Below are 17,110 nucleotides of genomic sequence, written 5' to 3' on the forward strand. Positions count from 1 at the left end.
AAGTCCGAATTTTGTCACAAGACTAACTTAATATGTATTTTAAAGAAAAAATAATTATTTATCGTTACGTTCAAATTCAAAGTCACATTTCGTTTATTCTTCTTATTGTAGACCGATAAACATATCATCTACTTCATGGACGGCCGTCTGTTCTTGGAGCGCGGTGCAAATTCAGGTACAGAATTACGTCATCGCAGGCGTGACGTCAGAGATACAATGTAGTAGAAGAGAAGATGGCCGCGATGGGTCGGAGTAGCGGTTGGAGCGGCAATGTAGGGCTCTTGCTTGGCGTGGGTGTTTTGGTTGGACAGAGTGAAAATGGTGAGTGCACTGATACATTTTCAACAGATTTATCAAAAACTATTGTAAACATAAATTTGATGTTCATCATTAGATGATGGCGCTTCTTCTACTCATCGTTATGTCGGGTGTTTACTTTGCTGTATGACAACTAGAAACTAGCTTCAGTGGTGAAAAATAGCATTAGCAGTTTAAAGTATGACGAATTGCATAATTCAGTTTGGTATGCGTTCCAGATGATGTCTTTCGTGCCATATTAATTGTGTAGTGCTTTTTGTTTACACTGTCAGGAACTTTTTGAGTTCACTCATGTACCATGTGTAATCCGTTGTTTATGTGATTTGACGATTAATGTTTTGGATTTAATTTATATCATTATTAAAGACTAACATGTAGCTTTGAGATTAGCGTTAAACTACCTGCTTTAACTGTAGAGTATATGGTGCAGAACTCGTTTGTTTATTGCAAGAGACTAGCAATCAATAAAGAAGAAAGCAAAATCTCTTGATTGTAGAATTTCTTATGTCAACAGTAGTTAGTATCTGTTACACGAGGCGTATGCAGTACTATCCGTCAAGTGCCATTGTAATCATTTAATTGGTTAGTTATCATTTAATTAGTTTGTAAATTTTGGTGCTTGTGTGTTCGCAGTTTTTAACGTTGATTTTTTTCTCAAAGAAACATTGAGGGAGAGATTCGAACATTCTGGCTAAGAATAAATGTAAATTTACGATTAAATAGCACACAGATAAAGGGCAACGCCTGTGGACTTCTCTCGTTGTGACGTATTGAGAAGCACGTTTATTGAAAATTTTAGTTTATGTGTTTATCACATTTATATTTCCCCTGTTATCTCATGGAAATCTTTCTCATATGTAGTTGTAGATTATAAAGTTTTCTGTATTTGAATATCAGTAAAACAGCCATTTCCTAACCATTAAATAACTTTCTTAGTTGGTGGGGTAAACATTGAGGATCACTGTCATCTGGTTCATTCACTCATAAGAGAATCGAAATTTGTGTAACAGGCAAAGTCGGCTACATTCTGTAATAAATTAATCTAACATTTTGTGAGCAGTTTGTATGCAGGCTTCTCTGCTTGTAGTGACATGTGATAATGTATTTTAAAATATTTATATATAAAATATATATTTGTATTTTATTGGCTGCAGATTGATTTTAGAGCTGAATTGTGTGAAGAAAATTGAGTGTTTGTAGACTGAGATTTTAATCTACATTTATAGTTTCCACAACAGGTCCTTTCAAGGGAAATACGGAATTCAAGTACCAGTGGATTGAGCCAATATCAGAGAAACTTTCCATATGACGGAACACCTGCTACAGATGTGAAGCATATGCTGCAACTCTGCAGATTGCATATGTAGATTGATTTTTCTAACTATACGTACCTTCTGCAAACGAGATGCGAAATTGAGAGTAAATGAAAAACTATTGAAGTTCAAGAGTAGTAATGATATGTCATTTATCTCTACTGTGAGGTATGGGCAGTTTACTTTTTTTGGGCAGCTGATATTGCTTTTGATATCAATTGACATATGTAGTTCTTTTTCCCAGTGTCATGTCCGTTGCTAGGGTCATCATTACTCCATACACAGCTTCTGTTGCCTGTATTCAAATGTTATCATACTGCTCCTCTTTTCTATAAGTGTTTCTAGCAGCCCATTTGGTCCTGTATGTGTCATGTTATTCTCAGATTGTCTGTTTACATCCAAGTCAGATACTTGCCCCTTATTAGTGAAAAAAGCTGTGCTTCAGTTTTTTACTTTAGATGCTGTTTGCAGTTTAGTTTTTTCGTTGTCTCACTACATTTTTTGAATGCAAAGTGTATTGTTAATGATTGGGGCATAAATCACATTCTGCCTGTATACCAGGCAAAATACGTTTAACATGAAAAGCATTTCCAGTTTCATTGCTGTAGAAGGATTGTCAGAGATTTTTGTGTTAATGACTGTAGGCCCTGTATTGCAAATAGTTCTTGCTTTCATAGTTTCCATTACAGCTCATATATTTTTTGTTGTAGCAGTTTTTTGGTTAAATGAGTGTAAAATATATTTTTTTGTCTAATACAGTAATTTAAACTTAATAAGATCGTAATAGATTGGCACATTCTGTTTTACAAATCAGCTAAAAAATCTATGGTGAAAATTCCGTGTTGAGAAAGAGTGGTGTAATACTATTTTTTTCAAATAATTTATTGAAAGCTGCGACTGTTGTACAAGATGTAAAAAAATGTTGACACTTTGTGTGACCAAAATGTTACAAAGGTGCACAGTTTCTCGGCTAGGGGCTCATGAATGTTTTGATGCTAGTGATCTTCAGAACGGTGTTCATACTATCGGTGATGAATATTATTTTATCAATATTGCCGAGTAAGGCGTCCTTTACACCAATGCACAACTGTCACCTGCGTAGTAATGGTTGTGCAACAGACACAATAAAATCAGGTGCTTCACGAATAATTGCTGCAGCCTCAGCCAAACGAGGCACCAGCTCTTCTGGAGAGAGTGTTGCTGTCTCGTACACCAGACGCTTCATTTTCCCCACACTAAAGAAATCCGTAGGAATGAGGTCGGGAGAACGTGGTCGCCTCGGTACACTTGTCTATCTCTTCCAGTCCCACAACTGGGAACATATATTCTCCCTTCGTGTCCATTGTTTCTGCACAGCACTGCATTACGGCCTGCTAGTGCGGACGAGCTACTTGTAAGACTCGGCTTTAAGGTGAATTTGCATTTGCAGAGAACCTCACCCGATCTCTCTGCCAAATACGTCGCCGTGAATTTGGCCGTCCACTGCAGCGTTCTGCGAGTGATAGTTCTGGATAGAATATGAGAGGTCTGCAGGTGCTCTACTGTTATCACAAGGCGTTCTACGATAAGCAAATAGAAGCTGTGGAGCGGAAGATACTGAAATTGTATGCTTGAGTTACTGCAGACGAAGCGTCCGACGAGGCTTGAAAAAAAGCCATTATAGGTGGTGTTGCTATTATGTGACTCAATTTCCCTCTACTGCCATCCGTCAATGGTTTATTAACAGATTTTGGGCTGCTCTATAATATACTGGGAGCCAGCATACCAGAAAAAGGAGTGTTTCGGTAGGGATGTGTAGAATAAGGGCAAACTCTCGCTGGAGAATAAGAGCTTCGATATAGGCTAAATGAAGACTCTTCCGAAGCAAAACTACAAAGAGCCACGTGAAGAGCTTCTCCTGTCTGAAGATTTGCCGTGTATTGCACGAGTTTAAACTCGCTATTTGGGCTGTCTGCCAGTCAGGTGCGTACACAGTGTGTCCCAGTTCCATTAGGACTGCTTGTGTGAAATTGCAAACTGCACTGTTATCTCGTGATGAGTGATGGCGTTATGATCCTTGAAGTTTCGAAAACTGCAGCAGGGAGCCTGGCCGTGAATGTAACAGTTAATATCCGACACTTGTCGGAAAGTGGCAGTGAAGCAGTGAGACAGCATAAAGTTCTTAGTCCTCCAGCGTTTGTGGGCGAGAAGTCGTCGAATGAGGGACAGGTTCCTGGTTGCTCCTCCATAGACACCCCAGCCCACAAAGCGAATATTGTGCACCAGTTTTTTTGTCAGCAAATGGATCACTGTTCTATAACCTCCAGATCTGGCCCCAGCCTACATCTGGTTGTTCTCCAGAGTGAAATTGGCAATGAAAAAGACACCGTTATAACACAGTTAAGGACGTCTAAGAAATGTACTAAACACAACTCCAGAAAAAGACTGCCGTTACTGTTGCAAAACACTTTTAAAATGATTTCAGCTATGTGGTCCAGGAGAAGACTATTTTGAGTAAGTACGATTTTGTGAACACAATCGTTGACTTATTTTTCGTAACCACAGTTGCGAAGAAACTTTAACACACTGTGTTGTTAACATCGCAACACTTCGCGGGTTAACCGACGTTGAATGTAGGGTGACGATCCGTGCAAAAAGCATGAGTCATACCACATTGGAGATAAACATGAATGCTGGTTTCTAAGATTAACATCGTCTAATGTGGATCTTCAGTATCACAAAGTTTTTGCTAGTACAAACAGGCGAACAGGACGTAACGTCGTTTCCGCAAGAACAATACGGGGCGATGTTCGCTGTCAGATAGCCGCTAATATGAATGTTGGGCGTCATGAACTCATTTCTACCAGGATTGTATTTTCAGGAGGCAAATCATGTCCCTTTGCTGACATTCAAGCCCGCCGATTGACATGGGCCACGAACGTCGTTACTGGACCATGGAACCCTGTCGGGATATGTAGCAAACGGTCGCAAATACACCCTATTGTCCGAATGGAGGGACCAACGACAGGTGTACTTTTATTGGAAGTTATTGCAGACCATCTACCTACATACTATGGAAGCCATCATGAGATAATGGCATAGGGTACATTGTACTACTGCTAGCCAACCTTTCCTGTTCCACTAGCAAGTGGAGCGAGAGAGAAACTATTGAATACAGTTGTATTTCCGAACGAGCCGTGATTTGTCTTGCCTTGCCTTCGCGGTTCTTAACACGATTGGTATGTAGGCAGTAGGATCATTCTGCGGTCTGTCGCAAGCGCCGATTCTCCACACTTTCTCAGTAGTGCTTCGCGGAAAGAATTTTTCCTCATCCAGGATTTCCTATTTGAGTTCGCGGAGCATTTCCGCAATACTCGCGTGTTGATCGCACTTACAGGTAGCAATTCTAACAGCACGACTCCGGATTTTCTCGATATCTTTAACCCGACCTCGCGGGGATCCGAAACGCTCGAGTAGTACTCAGGAATGGGTCGTACAAGTGTTATGTACGCGATCGCCTTTATAGACGACCTACACTTTCCTAGAATTCTCCAATACGTGGTCTGTTCAAAAAAATTCCGGGGCATTCGTAATTTCGCGCCAGTGGTGTGGTGGAGTGAAATGTAGTTGGCATCCCTGCACACGCCTCTGTGTTTAATGTGTAACAACCAGCTGTATAGTTGTATGTCTGTTAGCAATTGTTCATTACTGTATTGAGTAGAACGTTGTGTCGCACAGTTTGCGAATTTCGAGATGGCAGAGTTAGAAGAGCAACGCGTCTGCATTAAATTTTACAAGAAACTCAAGAAAATCTTTATACAGAGAGACCAAGTGATGCAGGAGGCCTACGGTGATGAGTGCTTAAGCCGTATTCGGTGTGACGAATGATTCACGCGGTTTAAAATTGGTCGGACAGAAGTTAAAAAAGACCCTCGTTCAGGCCGCCGTTCGACGTCTACCGAGGACGCTTGTGTCAGGAACTTCAACGAAATTGTGTGTGCCACTCGAAGACTGACTGTCCAAGAGGTTGCAGAAGAATGTAACTTTCCAGTTGGATCATGTCATAAAACCCTGATAGAGCACTTTGGAATGCATTGTGTTGCCGCCTGTGAAGAGCTTTTGGATCGCGCAAATGAGAACTAGATGTTCCTTAAGAGAGTAATAGCTGGTGATGAGACGTAGGTCTATGATGTTGAGACCAAGGTTCAATCTTGATAATGGGTCGGGAATGGTTCTCCAAGACCAAAAAATGCTTGTCAGGTCACATCAAATTGCAAAGGCACGTTGATTGTTTTGACTTTGGAGGATTAGTTCATCACGAATTCGTGCCACAGGGACTAACTGTTAATCGATGGTACTATCGGGACGTTTTCCCACACCTGCGACAAAGTGTGGGAAGGAAAAGGCCTGAAATGTGGCGAGATCCCTGTTGGTGCGCGACTGTTGCACAAGAAACGAACTCACTGCTCCATCCTCAGTATTCTCGAAACCTGGCCTCTGCGGACTTTCCTTTTGTTTCCAAAATTGAAAGCCCCGCAGACAGGACGAAGATTTGCAAAAATAGAAGAGATAAAATAAAATTCTCAGGCTGCGATTCGCGCAAACCAGCAAGAGGCGTACCAAGACTGCTTGAGCCGGCCGCGGTGGCCGTGCGGTTCTAGGCGCTGCAGTCCGGAACCTTGGGACTGCTACGGTCGCAGGTTCGAATCCTGCCTTGGGCATGGATGTGTGTGATGTCCTTAGGTTAGTTAGGTTTAAGTAGTTCTAAGTTCTAGGGGACTGATGACCTCAGAAGTTAAGTTCCATAGTGCTCAGAGCCATTTCATTTCAAGACTGCTTCTGGAAGTGGAAACGGCGATGGGTGCAGTGTATCAGATGTGGAATTTTTGAACACACCTCGTAACAAGAACTCGACCAGCCACTTTCCCTACAACTGACCTTATATGCTAGTTCCATTTAATACCGCTTTGCAGTTTTATGCCTAAATATTTAATCAACGTAACTTATCAAGCAGCTTATCACTAATACTGTATTTGAACATTATGAGACTGTTTTTCCCACATCTGCATTAACTTACGTTTTTTCTGTATTTAGAGCAGGCTACACATGTATCATATCAAATAAGAATTCTAAGTCATCCTGTATTCTCAGTCACTAAACGATGGCGTTTTACCTTGGATTGCAGCGTCATCAGCAGAGAATAGCACACTGGGTTGTATTGCTTAACCCTATGTTACTAAACCGTCGTAAAATTTACGATTGCCGTTGGTACCAAATCAGGCTCCCGCCAATCTGGTAGTGTCAGTATAGGGTGTTAAACTGGACATTTTTTTACTTATTTTGAATGTAACATACCATTGGAGATGTTATAGTGAGTTAGTGCATAAACTATAAATTGTGATTGCCTTTGAATAAAATACGGAATAGTAAAATTTACGATGACGCAATAACGTAACAGCTCACCCCCACCCTCCTTTAGTGTATTAGATTAAGAAGTCTTGGAGTCATTTACATGTCTGACAACATTCCGTACACTCGGACCTTCGTTAAGTCTGTAGAGGGGCACTGTTAGACGCTTTCCAAAAGTATGTGAATATTGAATCTACATGCTTCCCTGCCGGCAAGTTGAGTTTAACATGTGCGATGATTTGTATATCCGTGATGATTTGTGAGCAGAAGATTTTCTGTCTCAAGGAAATTTTATTCTATTGGAACTTAAAACCTAAGAAAATTAGTGTCATCGTATTGCAGTGAATTGAAAATATGCATTACTCAGAGGGGGCAAGCGTTGTGCAGAAGGATGATTCCATCCTAACAGCATTCCGACAACCCGAGGGCAACGTAAGGAAGTGGCTGGTCTGCAGAGACAGGTCGAGAATATAGAATCAGTGCGTAGTGGGGATGTCCGTGTTACTGATAAGTCGCATATTTGTACAGTACTTAATAATCACTTTCTGAATATAGCAGGTGAACTAAATAGAAACCTAGTCCCAACAGGGAATCATATAGCGCTCTTAGAAAAAAGTGTTCCGAGACTGTTACCTGAAATGCTCCTCCATGATACTGACAAGAGGGAGATTGAGTTAATAATTAAATCACTAAAGACCAAGAACTCTCATGGATATGACGGGGTATCTAGCAGAATACTGAAGTATTGTTCCACGTATGTTAGCTCAGTACTTAGCCATATCTGTAACTTTTCCTTTAGGAGTGGTCGGTTTCCTGATCGATTAAAGTACTCGGTAGTGAAGCCACTTTATAAAAAGGGAGACAGGGATAATGTTGACAATTATAGACCTATTTCTATGCCATCGGTGTTTGCATTTAAATTCACATAATTTGCTGTCAAATGTACAGTTTGGTTTTAGAAATGGCTTAACAACTGAAAATGCTATAGTCTCTTTTCTCTGTGAGGTTTTGGACGGATTAAATAAAAGGTTGCGAACGTTAGGTGTTTTCTTTCATTTAACGAAGGCTTTTGACTGTGTTGACCACAAAATATTACTGCAGAAGTTGGAACATTATGGAGTAAGGGGAGTAGCTTACAATTGGTTCGCCTCCTACTTTAAAAACAGAAAGCAGAAGGTAATCCTCCGCAATATTGAGAGTGGTAACGATGTTCAGTCCCAATGGGGCACTGTTAAATGGGGCGTTCCCCAAGGGTCGGTGCTGGGGCCACTGCTGTTTCTTATTTATGTAAATGATATGCCTTCTAGTATTACAGGTGATTCAAAAATATTTCTGTTTGCTGATGACACCACCTTGGTAGTGAAGGATCTTGTGTGTAATATTGAAACATTATCAAATAATGTAGTTCATGATATAAGTTCGTGGCTTGTGGAAAATAATTTGATGCTAAATCACAGTAAGACTCAGTTTTTACAGTTTCTAACCCACAATTCAACAAGAACTGACATTTTAATCAGACAGAATGGGCATGTTATAAGCGAGACGAAACAGTTCAAGTTCCTAGGCGTACGGATAGATAGTAAGCTGTTGTGGAAAGCCCATGTTCAGGATCTTGTTCAGAAACTAAATGCCGCTTTATTTACCATTAGAACAGTATCTGAAATAAGTGACATTTCATCACGAAAAGTATTATACTTCGCATATTTTCATACGCTTATGTCATATGGTATTATTTTTTGGGGTAATTCTTCTGATTCAAAAAGGGTATTTTTGGCTCAAAAACGGGCTGTTCGAGCTATGTATGGTGTAAGTTCGAAAACCTCTTGTCGACCCCTATTCAATAGTCTGGGAATTTTGACATTGCCCTCACAGTATGTATTTTCTTTAATGTCGTTTGTTGTTAGCAATATTAGCTTATTCCCAAGAGTTAGCAGCTTTCACTCAGTTAATACTAGGCAGAAATCAAATCTGCATGTGGAATGCACTTCCTTGACTCATGTGCAGAAAGGAGTGCAGTATTCTGCTGCATCCATTTTCAATAAGCTACCACAAGAACTCAAAAATCTTAGCAGTGGCCCAAACACTTTTAAGTCTAAACTGAAGAGTTTCCTCATGGCTCACTCCTTCTATTCTGTCGAGGAGCTCCTGGAAGAGCTAAAAAATTAAGCAAATTCCAGTGTTACATTCTTGATTTTCTTTATTTAAACTAACGACTTGTCGCCTGAATATGTTTCTTATATTTCATTTTATCTGTTTCTACAATCGTGTTATAATTTCATGTATTGACTCGTTCCATGACCATGGAGACTTCTCCTAAATGTGGTCCCACGGAACAATAAATAAATAAATAAATAAACGTCATCCCACATCTCCCCCGCCAAAGAACTCCAAAGCTGTGCCAGTAGCGTTATGACGACCTCCTCCGACTGCAAGGCCCCTCTGCTCTCGAGTTCCTTGAGTGTGAAATCACAATCAATGTGCAGCGCTATGAAGACACTTTACAGAAAGTGCGACTGGGATACGAGATAAGTTCCTGTTCCGTAGAACGCGGTCGGCCGCTGACCGGTCCACAGTCGCATCCACTCTTGCACTTCCACGTCCGAATGAAACCGACGTTTATGCACTCTTTCTTCAGGTGGCCAAAGATGCAAACATCACACTGTGGGAGGTCGGGACTCTGCGGAGGATGTTGCAGTGTTTCCCAACCAAATAGCTGACGCGTGGCCTTCCTCTTATTGGCAGAGTGGGAGGCGGACGTTATCGTCTAACAAGATGATTTCGTCAGACAGCATTCCTGGGCGACTTGACTTTAAGACGCGTCGCACTTCCTGCAAAGCGTCTTCATAGCGCTGCGCATTCATTGTGGTTTCACACTAGAGGAACTCTAGAGCGGAGGGCCCCTGCAGTCGGGGGAAGGTCGTCGTGACGCTACTGGAACAGCTTTGGGGTTCTTTGGACTGGGGAGATGTAAGATGTTTCCACTGTTAGCTTTGTCGTTTGCCCTCGGGTTTTCGGAATGCTGTCAGGATGGAATCATCCTTCTGCACAACGCCCTCCCTCACTGCCAGTCGAACGAAGGCGATTTCATTGGGAAACACTGCAACAGCCTCCTTTAAGCCTGGATTGTTCACCGTGCGATTTCACATCTTTGGCGACTGAAGAGAGACATGTATGGACGTCGGTTTCAGTCGGAGGAGGAAGTGCAAGTGTGTTTGCGGTTGTGGATCCGACGGCGTTCTACGAAACAGGAATTGACTTTCTCGTCTCCGAATGGGATTAACATCCTATCGCGCGTGGTGATTACTTCTGAATGGAACCATTCCATGTACCTGTTGTTGCTGGTGTTTTGTTTTTGATTGCCCCTTGTACGAAAGGCGGATAAATGATTGCACGTGTTTCCATAATTAAAAGCGAACCAGACCATAAGTTTTTCTGAAAACCCTGAAGAATTGTACTCCAGTTGTGTAGGTGGATAACGCCAACCCACTGAACCTAAAGTTAGCGAACGAAGTGGTGCAGTGATTATCACTGGACGCGTAATGCTGTTCTGATTTAGGTTTTCCGCGATTTTTCTAAATCAGTACAGCCTAATACAGAGACAATTCTTAAAAAAAAGACATGACATGTTTCGCCCTCCTCTTTCACTTCCAGGAACTTATACACCTTCATAAGTGTCATTGAAATCGCGTGGTGTGTGTGTGTGTGTGTGTGAGTGTGTGTGTAATATTGGCAAGAACCACACATTTTTTTCTACACTATACAGAAGTACACGCCGCGACGACGAACATTTGATTGAAGTTGTACGTCAAGATGGGACTCGAACCACCTCCAGCCACCGACTCGGAGCTTAAAGTTACCTCTCCAAACTTCACTTTGTTTCCAGGTGACCCAGTTAAGTGTATCAAAGTTGTACAACTCAATGACATTTCGATAAGTCTCGCGTAGTTCTAAATTTGTAGACTTGTGAAGTCTTATACTTTATAGGAACGAAGCGTTGGAGAATATTTTAACTCCAGGGCTGCTGGTAGTGGAAGTAGTTTCTTCGTACAACTGCAGATTTGTAGTAAAAGTGCTAGAGTTGGATAGGAAACGTAAGCGTATATTTCTTAGTACCGCTCTGCAGCTTTCGGTTTGGAATTTCGCTACACGGTCGGTTTAGTGGTGTACGTTGGACGTTAAATGATAAAGTCCACGGAAAGATTTGCTTTACGCATGCGTATTTTGTTGTTGTTTTTCGTTGTTATGCCAAAGAAGGATTTGAAGCCGCCCTCTGTTTCAGCATAACTGCTGCATTCTAGTTCATCGACGATCTGCCGCACTTGGAAGAGACCAGCTGCTACAGTTCTTTCCGTCCACCATTTCTTCAACCACAGCTTACAGCTTCGACTCACATCGACCACTTGTTTTCTTCGTTTCATTAAATTGTTTGAGCATTTTTTGGTTGACTCGTGCCAGGAATTTCTCGATCTTTATTCGATCGGCTCATGTAACATTTGTCAATGTCCTGTAACACCACATTGAAAAGATTTCTAGTCCATAACGAACTTTCATTCTGCAGCAGAGTGCCTGCTGATTTGAAGCTTTCTGGGAGATACATTACGCACTGAACTCTTAAAAGCGTAATTTGGTCATCAGTCGCCATAACGATAATTTGTCGAGCGTCTTACGGAAATCTAGGAAGACAGAATCTACCTGTCCACCTGATATGATTGAAACTACATACGAGGGGCGTTCAATAAGTAATGCAACGCCTCTTCTTCTCGGCAATTTTAGTTGAAAAAAAAATGCGGAATTTATTGTGGGACATAGTGGAATATTCCCGCTTCAGCTATTGCAGTTTCATAAAGTTCCTTTAGGTCGGGGTGCTATAAGTAGCTTCAAAATGGCCTCTGAACGGAGGTGCATTTGAAGCAGAGAGCTGTCTTGAGCTTCTTTTGGCGGAAAACCATAGCATCACAGATATTCATAGGCGCTTGCAGAATGTCTACGGCGACCTGGTAGTGAACAAAAGTACGGCTAGTCATTGGGCGAGGCGTGTGTCATCTTTGGGACAATGTCGCGCAAACCTGTCCTATCTCCCGCATGTCGGCCAGCCACACAGAACTCTCTCCTCCAATGTCGGAACGTGCGGTCACTCTTGTTCGAGATGATTGACGGGTCGCAAACACCTCGCTGCACAAGTTGATAGTGGTGACACCCTTTGCCAGTAGTCATGGCGACAGTCCTCAGGGACTCTGAAGATATTAGTGCGTTTGATAGCCTCCCTCGCGTTCGACGATGAATTCGGAAATATATTGTACTAACCCCCCCCCCCCCCCCCCCCCCCCCCCCGAAATTGCGGAAACGGCTACGGCGCGTCCGCCGCCACAAAAATGCAAACACGAACTTCACATTTTCCACGGCTTCACACAAGTCTGCGCACCCGAGAGAAGCTCACAAAACTTCATTGGACTGTCCTTCCTCGTCCACCCTACAGTCCAGATCTTGCACCTACCGACTTCCTTCTGTTTAGGTTGGTGAAGGATTTGCTGAGCGGGGAGCAGTACGTGGATGATGATGATGATGATGATGAGGTTGTTGTTGTTGTTGTAGCAGAACATTGGCGCCGACGTCGAACATTGGAGTGGCACCATGCAGGCTATCCCAGTGGGGTGGCGTAAGGTCGTCGCATTGAACGGAGGTTGTTAAAAAGTATGGTTTAGGAACCAAAAGAGAGGGGAATAATACGGTGTATTGGAATTTTGAATAAAAACCAACCTGTTTCCATAAAATATGTTGGATTACTTGCTAAACGTCTCTTGCACCTTTGCCATCTTACCAGACAGAAGGTTTTCTTCGGACTGCAGAATCTTCACGATCGCGGAGACTTGGCAATCTGCATACAACTGATGCAGAACTTATAACGAAACAACTTCAATGAGTTGGTGGTATGTTGCGTCGAAAATGTTATTAATATTACACTCCTCAGCCCAGAGGCTTGTTTGGTACATCTTTCCACGCAAGTCTATCCTGTGCAGGCATCTCAATCTTTGCATTAGTACTCCAACTTTTATGCACTTGAAATTGGTTACTGTAGTCAAGCTGTGGTCTCCCTCTCCCTCCCCTAAACTACCGAAGCAAGTATTCTTTGATGCCTTAGGATGAGACTTTCCTCCATGTTCTGCCACAAGTTTTTTTTTTTCCTCCCCAGTTCGATCAATAGTTCGTTAATTACTCTGTAGCACCGTAATTCAAAAAATTTTGGCTGTACTAGTTATCGTGCACATACAACTTCCGTGCAAGGCTACACTCCGTATAAATACCTTCAGAAAAGACTTCCGAATACTTAACATTTATATGCTATGTTAATTCGTATTCATTTCTCAGAAATGCTTTCCTTGCTGTTGCCCAGTCTTCATGTTGTATCACCACTACTTTGACAGTCCACAGTTAGTTTATTCCCCCAAATAACAAACAAAGCTCATCTACTTTTACTGTCACATTTCTTAATCTAGTTCACTCAACATCACCTTAGTGTTTGTAACCTATTTTCAAGACCCTATTTTCCAACTCCAATATCGTCCCTGTCAGAATTAGAATGTCATTGGCAAATTTTAAGAGTTTATACACCGGAGAGCCAAAGAAACTGGTACACCTGGCTAATATTGTGTAGGGCTCACGCGAGTACGCAGAAGTGCCGCAACACGACGTGGCATGGACTCGACTAATCTCTGAAGTAGTGCTGCAGGGAACTGACACCATGAATCCTGAGGGGCGGCCCATTAAGTCCGTAAGAGTACGAGGGGCGGAGATCTATTCTGAACTGCACGTTGCAAGTCGTCCCAGATGTTCTCAGTACTGTTAATGTCTGGGAAGTTAGGTGGCCAGAGGAAGCGTTTAAACTCAAAATAGTGTTCCTGGAGCCACTCTGTAGAAATTCTGGACGTGTAGAGTGTCGTATTGTCCTGCTGGAATTGCCCGAGTCCGTCGGAATGCATAATGCACATGAATGGATGCAGGTGATCAGACAGGATGCTTACTTGCATGTCACTTGTCAGTCGTATCTAGGCGTATCAGGGGTCCCATATCAATCCAACTGCACACGCCCCACGCCATTACAGAGCCTTCACCAGCTTGAACAGTCACCTGCTGACATACAGGGTCCATGGATTCATGATGTTGTCTCCATACCCGTACACCTCCTTACAATCAGTGTAACTTGAAACGAGACTCGTCCGACCAGTTTCTAGTCATCAACAGTGCAATGTCGGTGTTGACGGGCCCAGGCGAGGCATAAAGCTTTGTCGTGCAGTCAAGAGTACACGAGTGGGCCTTTGGCTCCGAAATTCCATATCGATGATGTTTCGTTTAATGGTTCATATGCAGACGCTTGTTGATAGCCCAGAGTTGAAACCTGCAGCTATTTGCGGAAGGGTTGCACTTCTGTCACGTTGAACGATCCTCTTTAGTCGTCGTTGGGTCCGTTCTGGCAGGATCTTTTTCCGGTCGCAGCGATGTTGGAGATTAGATGTTTTACCGGATTCCTGATATTCACGGTACACTCGTGAAATGGTCGTACGGTAAAATCCCCACTTCATCGATACTTCGGAGATACTGTGTTCCATCGCTCGTGCGCCGTCTATAACACGACGTCCCAACCCAAACTTAATAACCTGGCATTGTAACAGCAGTAATCGATCTAACAGCTGCGCCATACACCTGTTTTATATAGGCGTTTCCGGCCGCAGCGTCTGATTCTGCCTGTTTACGAATATCTGTATTTGAATACACATGCCTATACCAGTTTCTTTGGCGCTTCAGTGTATGTCTTCTCCCAGAACTTCAATTCCCTTTTCAAATTTCTCTTTGGTTTTCTTTACTGCTTGCTCTATGTATATATTGGGTAACATGAAGGATAGTCTACAGTCATCAGTCCCGTCACAACTACTGCCTCCCTTTCTTGTTCTTCGACTCTTAAAGCTGTAGTCTGGCTGATGTTGCGGATATATTTTGCATGTATGTGAAGGGTGGCGCATGATAAGTCACCTGATTTGTTTCATGCATAACACGTTTGTTGTTGACAAGATTAGTAATTTATTGATGTAGAAGTAAAGAATACGCCTTGGAAATACAGCCTAAAGAATCACATGTTCAGTATGACTGCCGTTTTGGTTTACAAATTATTCAAGTCGCACACGTTCATTTGTGACGACTCTCCAACACACATCTTCTGGAATGGCGCAGCATAACACCACAATGATGGCCCTAAGTTGTACTGCATTTCCGGTTTTCTGTGGTACACCTTTTCCTTACGGAACCCCCGAAGGAAGAAGTCACATGGGTTAATGTCCGGGCTATGGGGCAGCCACATTCCTCCTCCTGCATAATGTTCAAATGGCTCTGAACACTATGGGACTCAACATCTTAGTTCATCAGTCCCCTAGAACTTAGAACTACTTAAACCTAACTAACCTAAGGACATCACACACATCCATGCCCGAGGCAGGATTCGAACCTGCCACCGTAGCAGTCCAGCGGTTCCGGACTGCAGCGCCTAGAACCGCACGTCCACCGCGGCCGGCCATAATGTTCAGAAAATCTGTTTGACAATACCCTACGTCAAAGTATTTCGTGTAAGAAATCAAGCACAACGTTGGCAGTATGGGGACGTGTTCCATCCTGCATGAACCATTGTGTCTGCAGTGGAAGACACCATTGTGTCTGCAGTGGAAGACATGAGGCCATGAGTTAGGAAAGAATTGGTTTCGCAGCATGTATAAATAGCGTTCACCGGTTACTGTAGCATAGAAGAAGAACGGACATATGATGAAATGGCTTGACATCGGACCCATACGCACACTTTCTTCCCGTTGGTGTCATTCGTGTGGATTATTCGCGGAGGTTCACGTGCCCAGAACCGAACGTTCTGTTTGTTCACAACACCGTTCACGTAAAAATAAGCTTCGTCAGAAAACAATGTGTTGTGTAACACTGCCTCTTGGTCCTGCTCGATTGCTCACCTTGCAAACTGCAGTCTCCGCTCATCTCTCGCAGTAAGCTTATGCGCCACAGTCATCTTGTAAGAATACAAGCGAAGGTCGGATTGAATAATTCTTTCAAAGCCACTCGAACTGCTTCAGTGTTTTGCGGCGAACGTACGGTACGTACCCAAAACAGATCCAATATCTTCAAATTTTTGATGTAATCTGCGTATTGTCTGTGGGCTGGGAGCCCATCATGTGCCGGAGCACGAAACCTCTGTGTCAGTGTAACGCTGTTCGTCGTCACGAACGGTAACACTATCTTCGTATTTTGTGCGGCGGTCAACCGGCCTTTGTCAGCCATCGCGGCAAACTGAATCGGCGGACTCTCAACGGAAGCGACGAACTCGGAACGACACCTGGCGTAATTTCCATGAACTGCATGAAGTTGAGCGCACAATTTGAAAACTATTGGACCAGTAATCCACTTGTAGGATCAAAATTCATTCGGGTGAGTCACCGTCCGCCAACCTGTATTTTATCGCTGCTGCCATCAGAATTTCTAAGACTACAGTCCTGTCAATAGTGTCAAAAGCTTTCTCGAAATCTGCAGCTACTAAAAAAATAGTGCCTTTTTTCAGTCTATCTGGTACGATGTTGTGGTCTTCAGTCCAGAGACTGGTTTGATGCATCTCTCCATGCTACTCTATCCTGTACAAGCTTCATCATCTCCCAGTACCTACTGCAACCTACATCCTTCTGAATCTGTTTACTCATCCCTTGGTCTCCCTCTACGATTTTTACCCTCCACGCTGCCCTCCAATACTAAATTGGTGATCCCTTGATGCCTCAGAATATGCCCTACCAACCGATCCCTTCTTCTAGTCAAGGTGTGCCACAAACTCCTCTTCTCCTCACCAATTCTGTTCAATACCTCCTCATTAGTTATGTGATCTACCCATCCAATCTTCAGCGTTCTTCTGTAGCACCAGATTTCGAAAGCTTCTATTCTCTTCTCGTTTAAACTATTTACCGTCCATGTTTCAATTCCATACATGGCTACACTCCATACAAATACTTTCAGAAACGACTTCCTGACATTTAAATATAAACTCGATGTTAACAAATTTC

General features: G+C 42.8%; 1 protein-coding gene across 1 annotated transcript in view; it reads left to right on the forward strand.

Annotated features, from left to right (window-relative positions):
• Window positions 1-229: 229 nt before the first annotated feature.
• The window catches only part of LOC124777311 (bone morphogenetic protein receptor type-1B), a 188,811-nt gene continuing 171,930 nt past the window's right edge, over window positions 230-17,110 (forward strand). The window contains exon 1 of the mRNA XM_047252665.1: window positions 230-321. Coding sequence (XP_047108621.1) covers window positions 234-321 — 88 coding nt within the window. The 5' untranslated portion in view covers window positions 230-233. The remainder of the gene's footprint in view (window positions 322-17,110) is intronic.

The sequence above is a fragment of the Schistocerca piceifrons genome, chromosome 2 (assembly GCF_021461385.2).
Source record: "Schistocerca piceifrons isolate TAMUIC-IGC-003096 chromosome 2, iqSchPice1.1, whole genome shotgun sequence".
Taxonomy (NCBI): Eukaryota; Metazoa; Arthropoda; class Insecta; order Orthoptera; family Acrididae; genus Schistocerca; species Schistocerca piceifrons.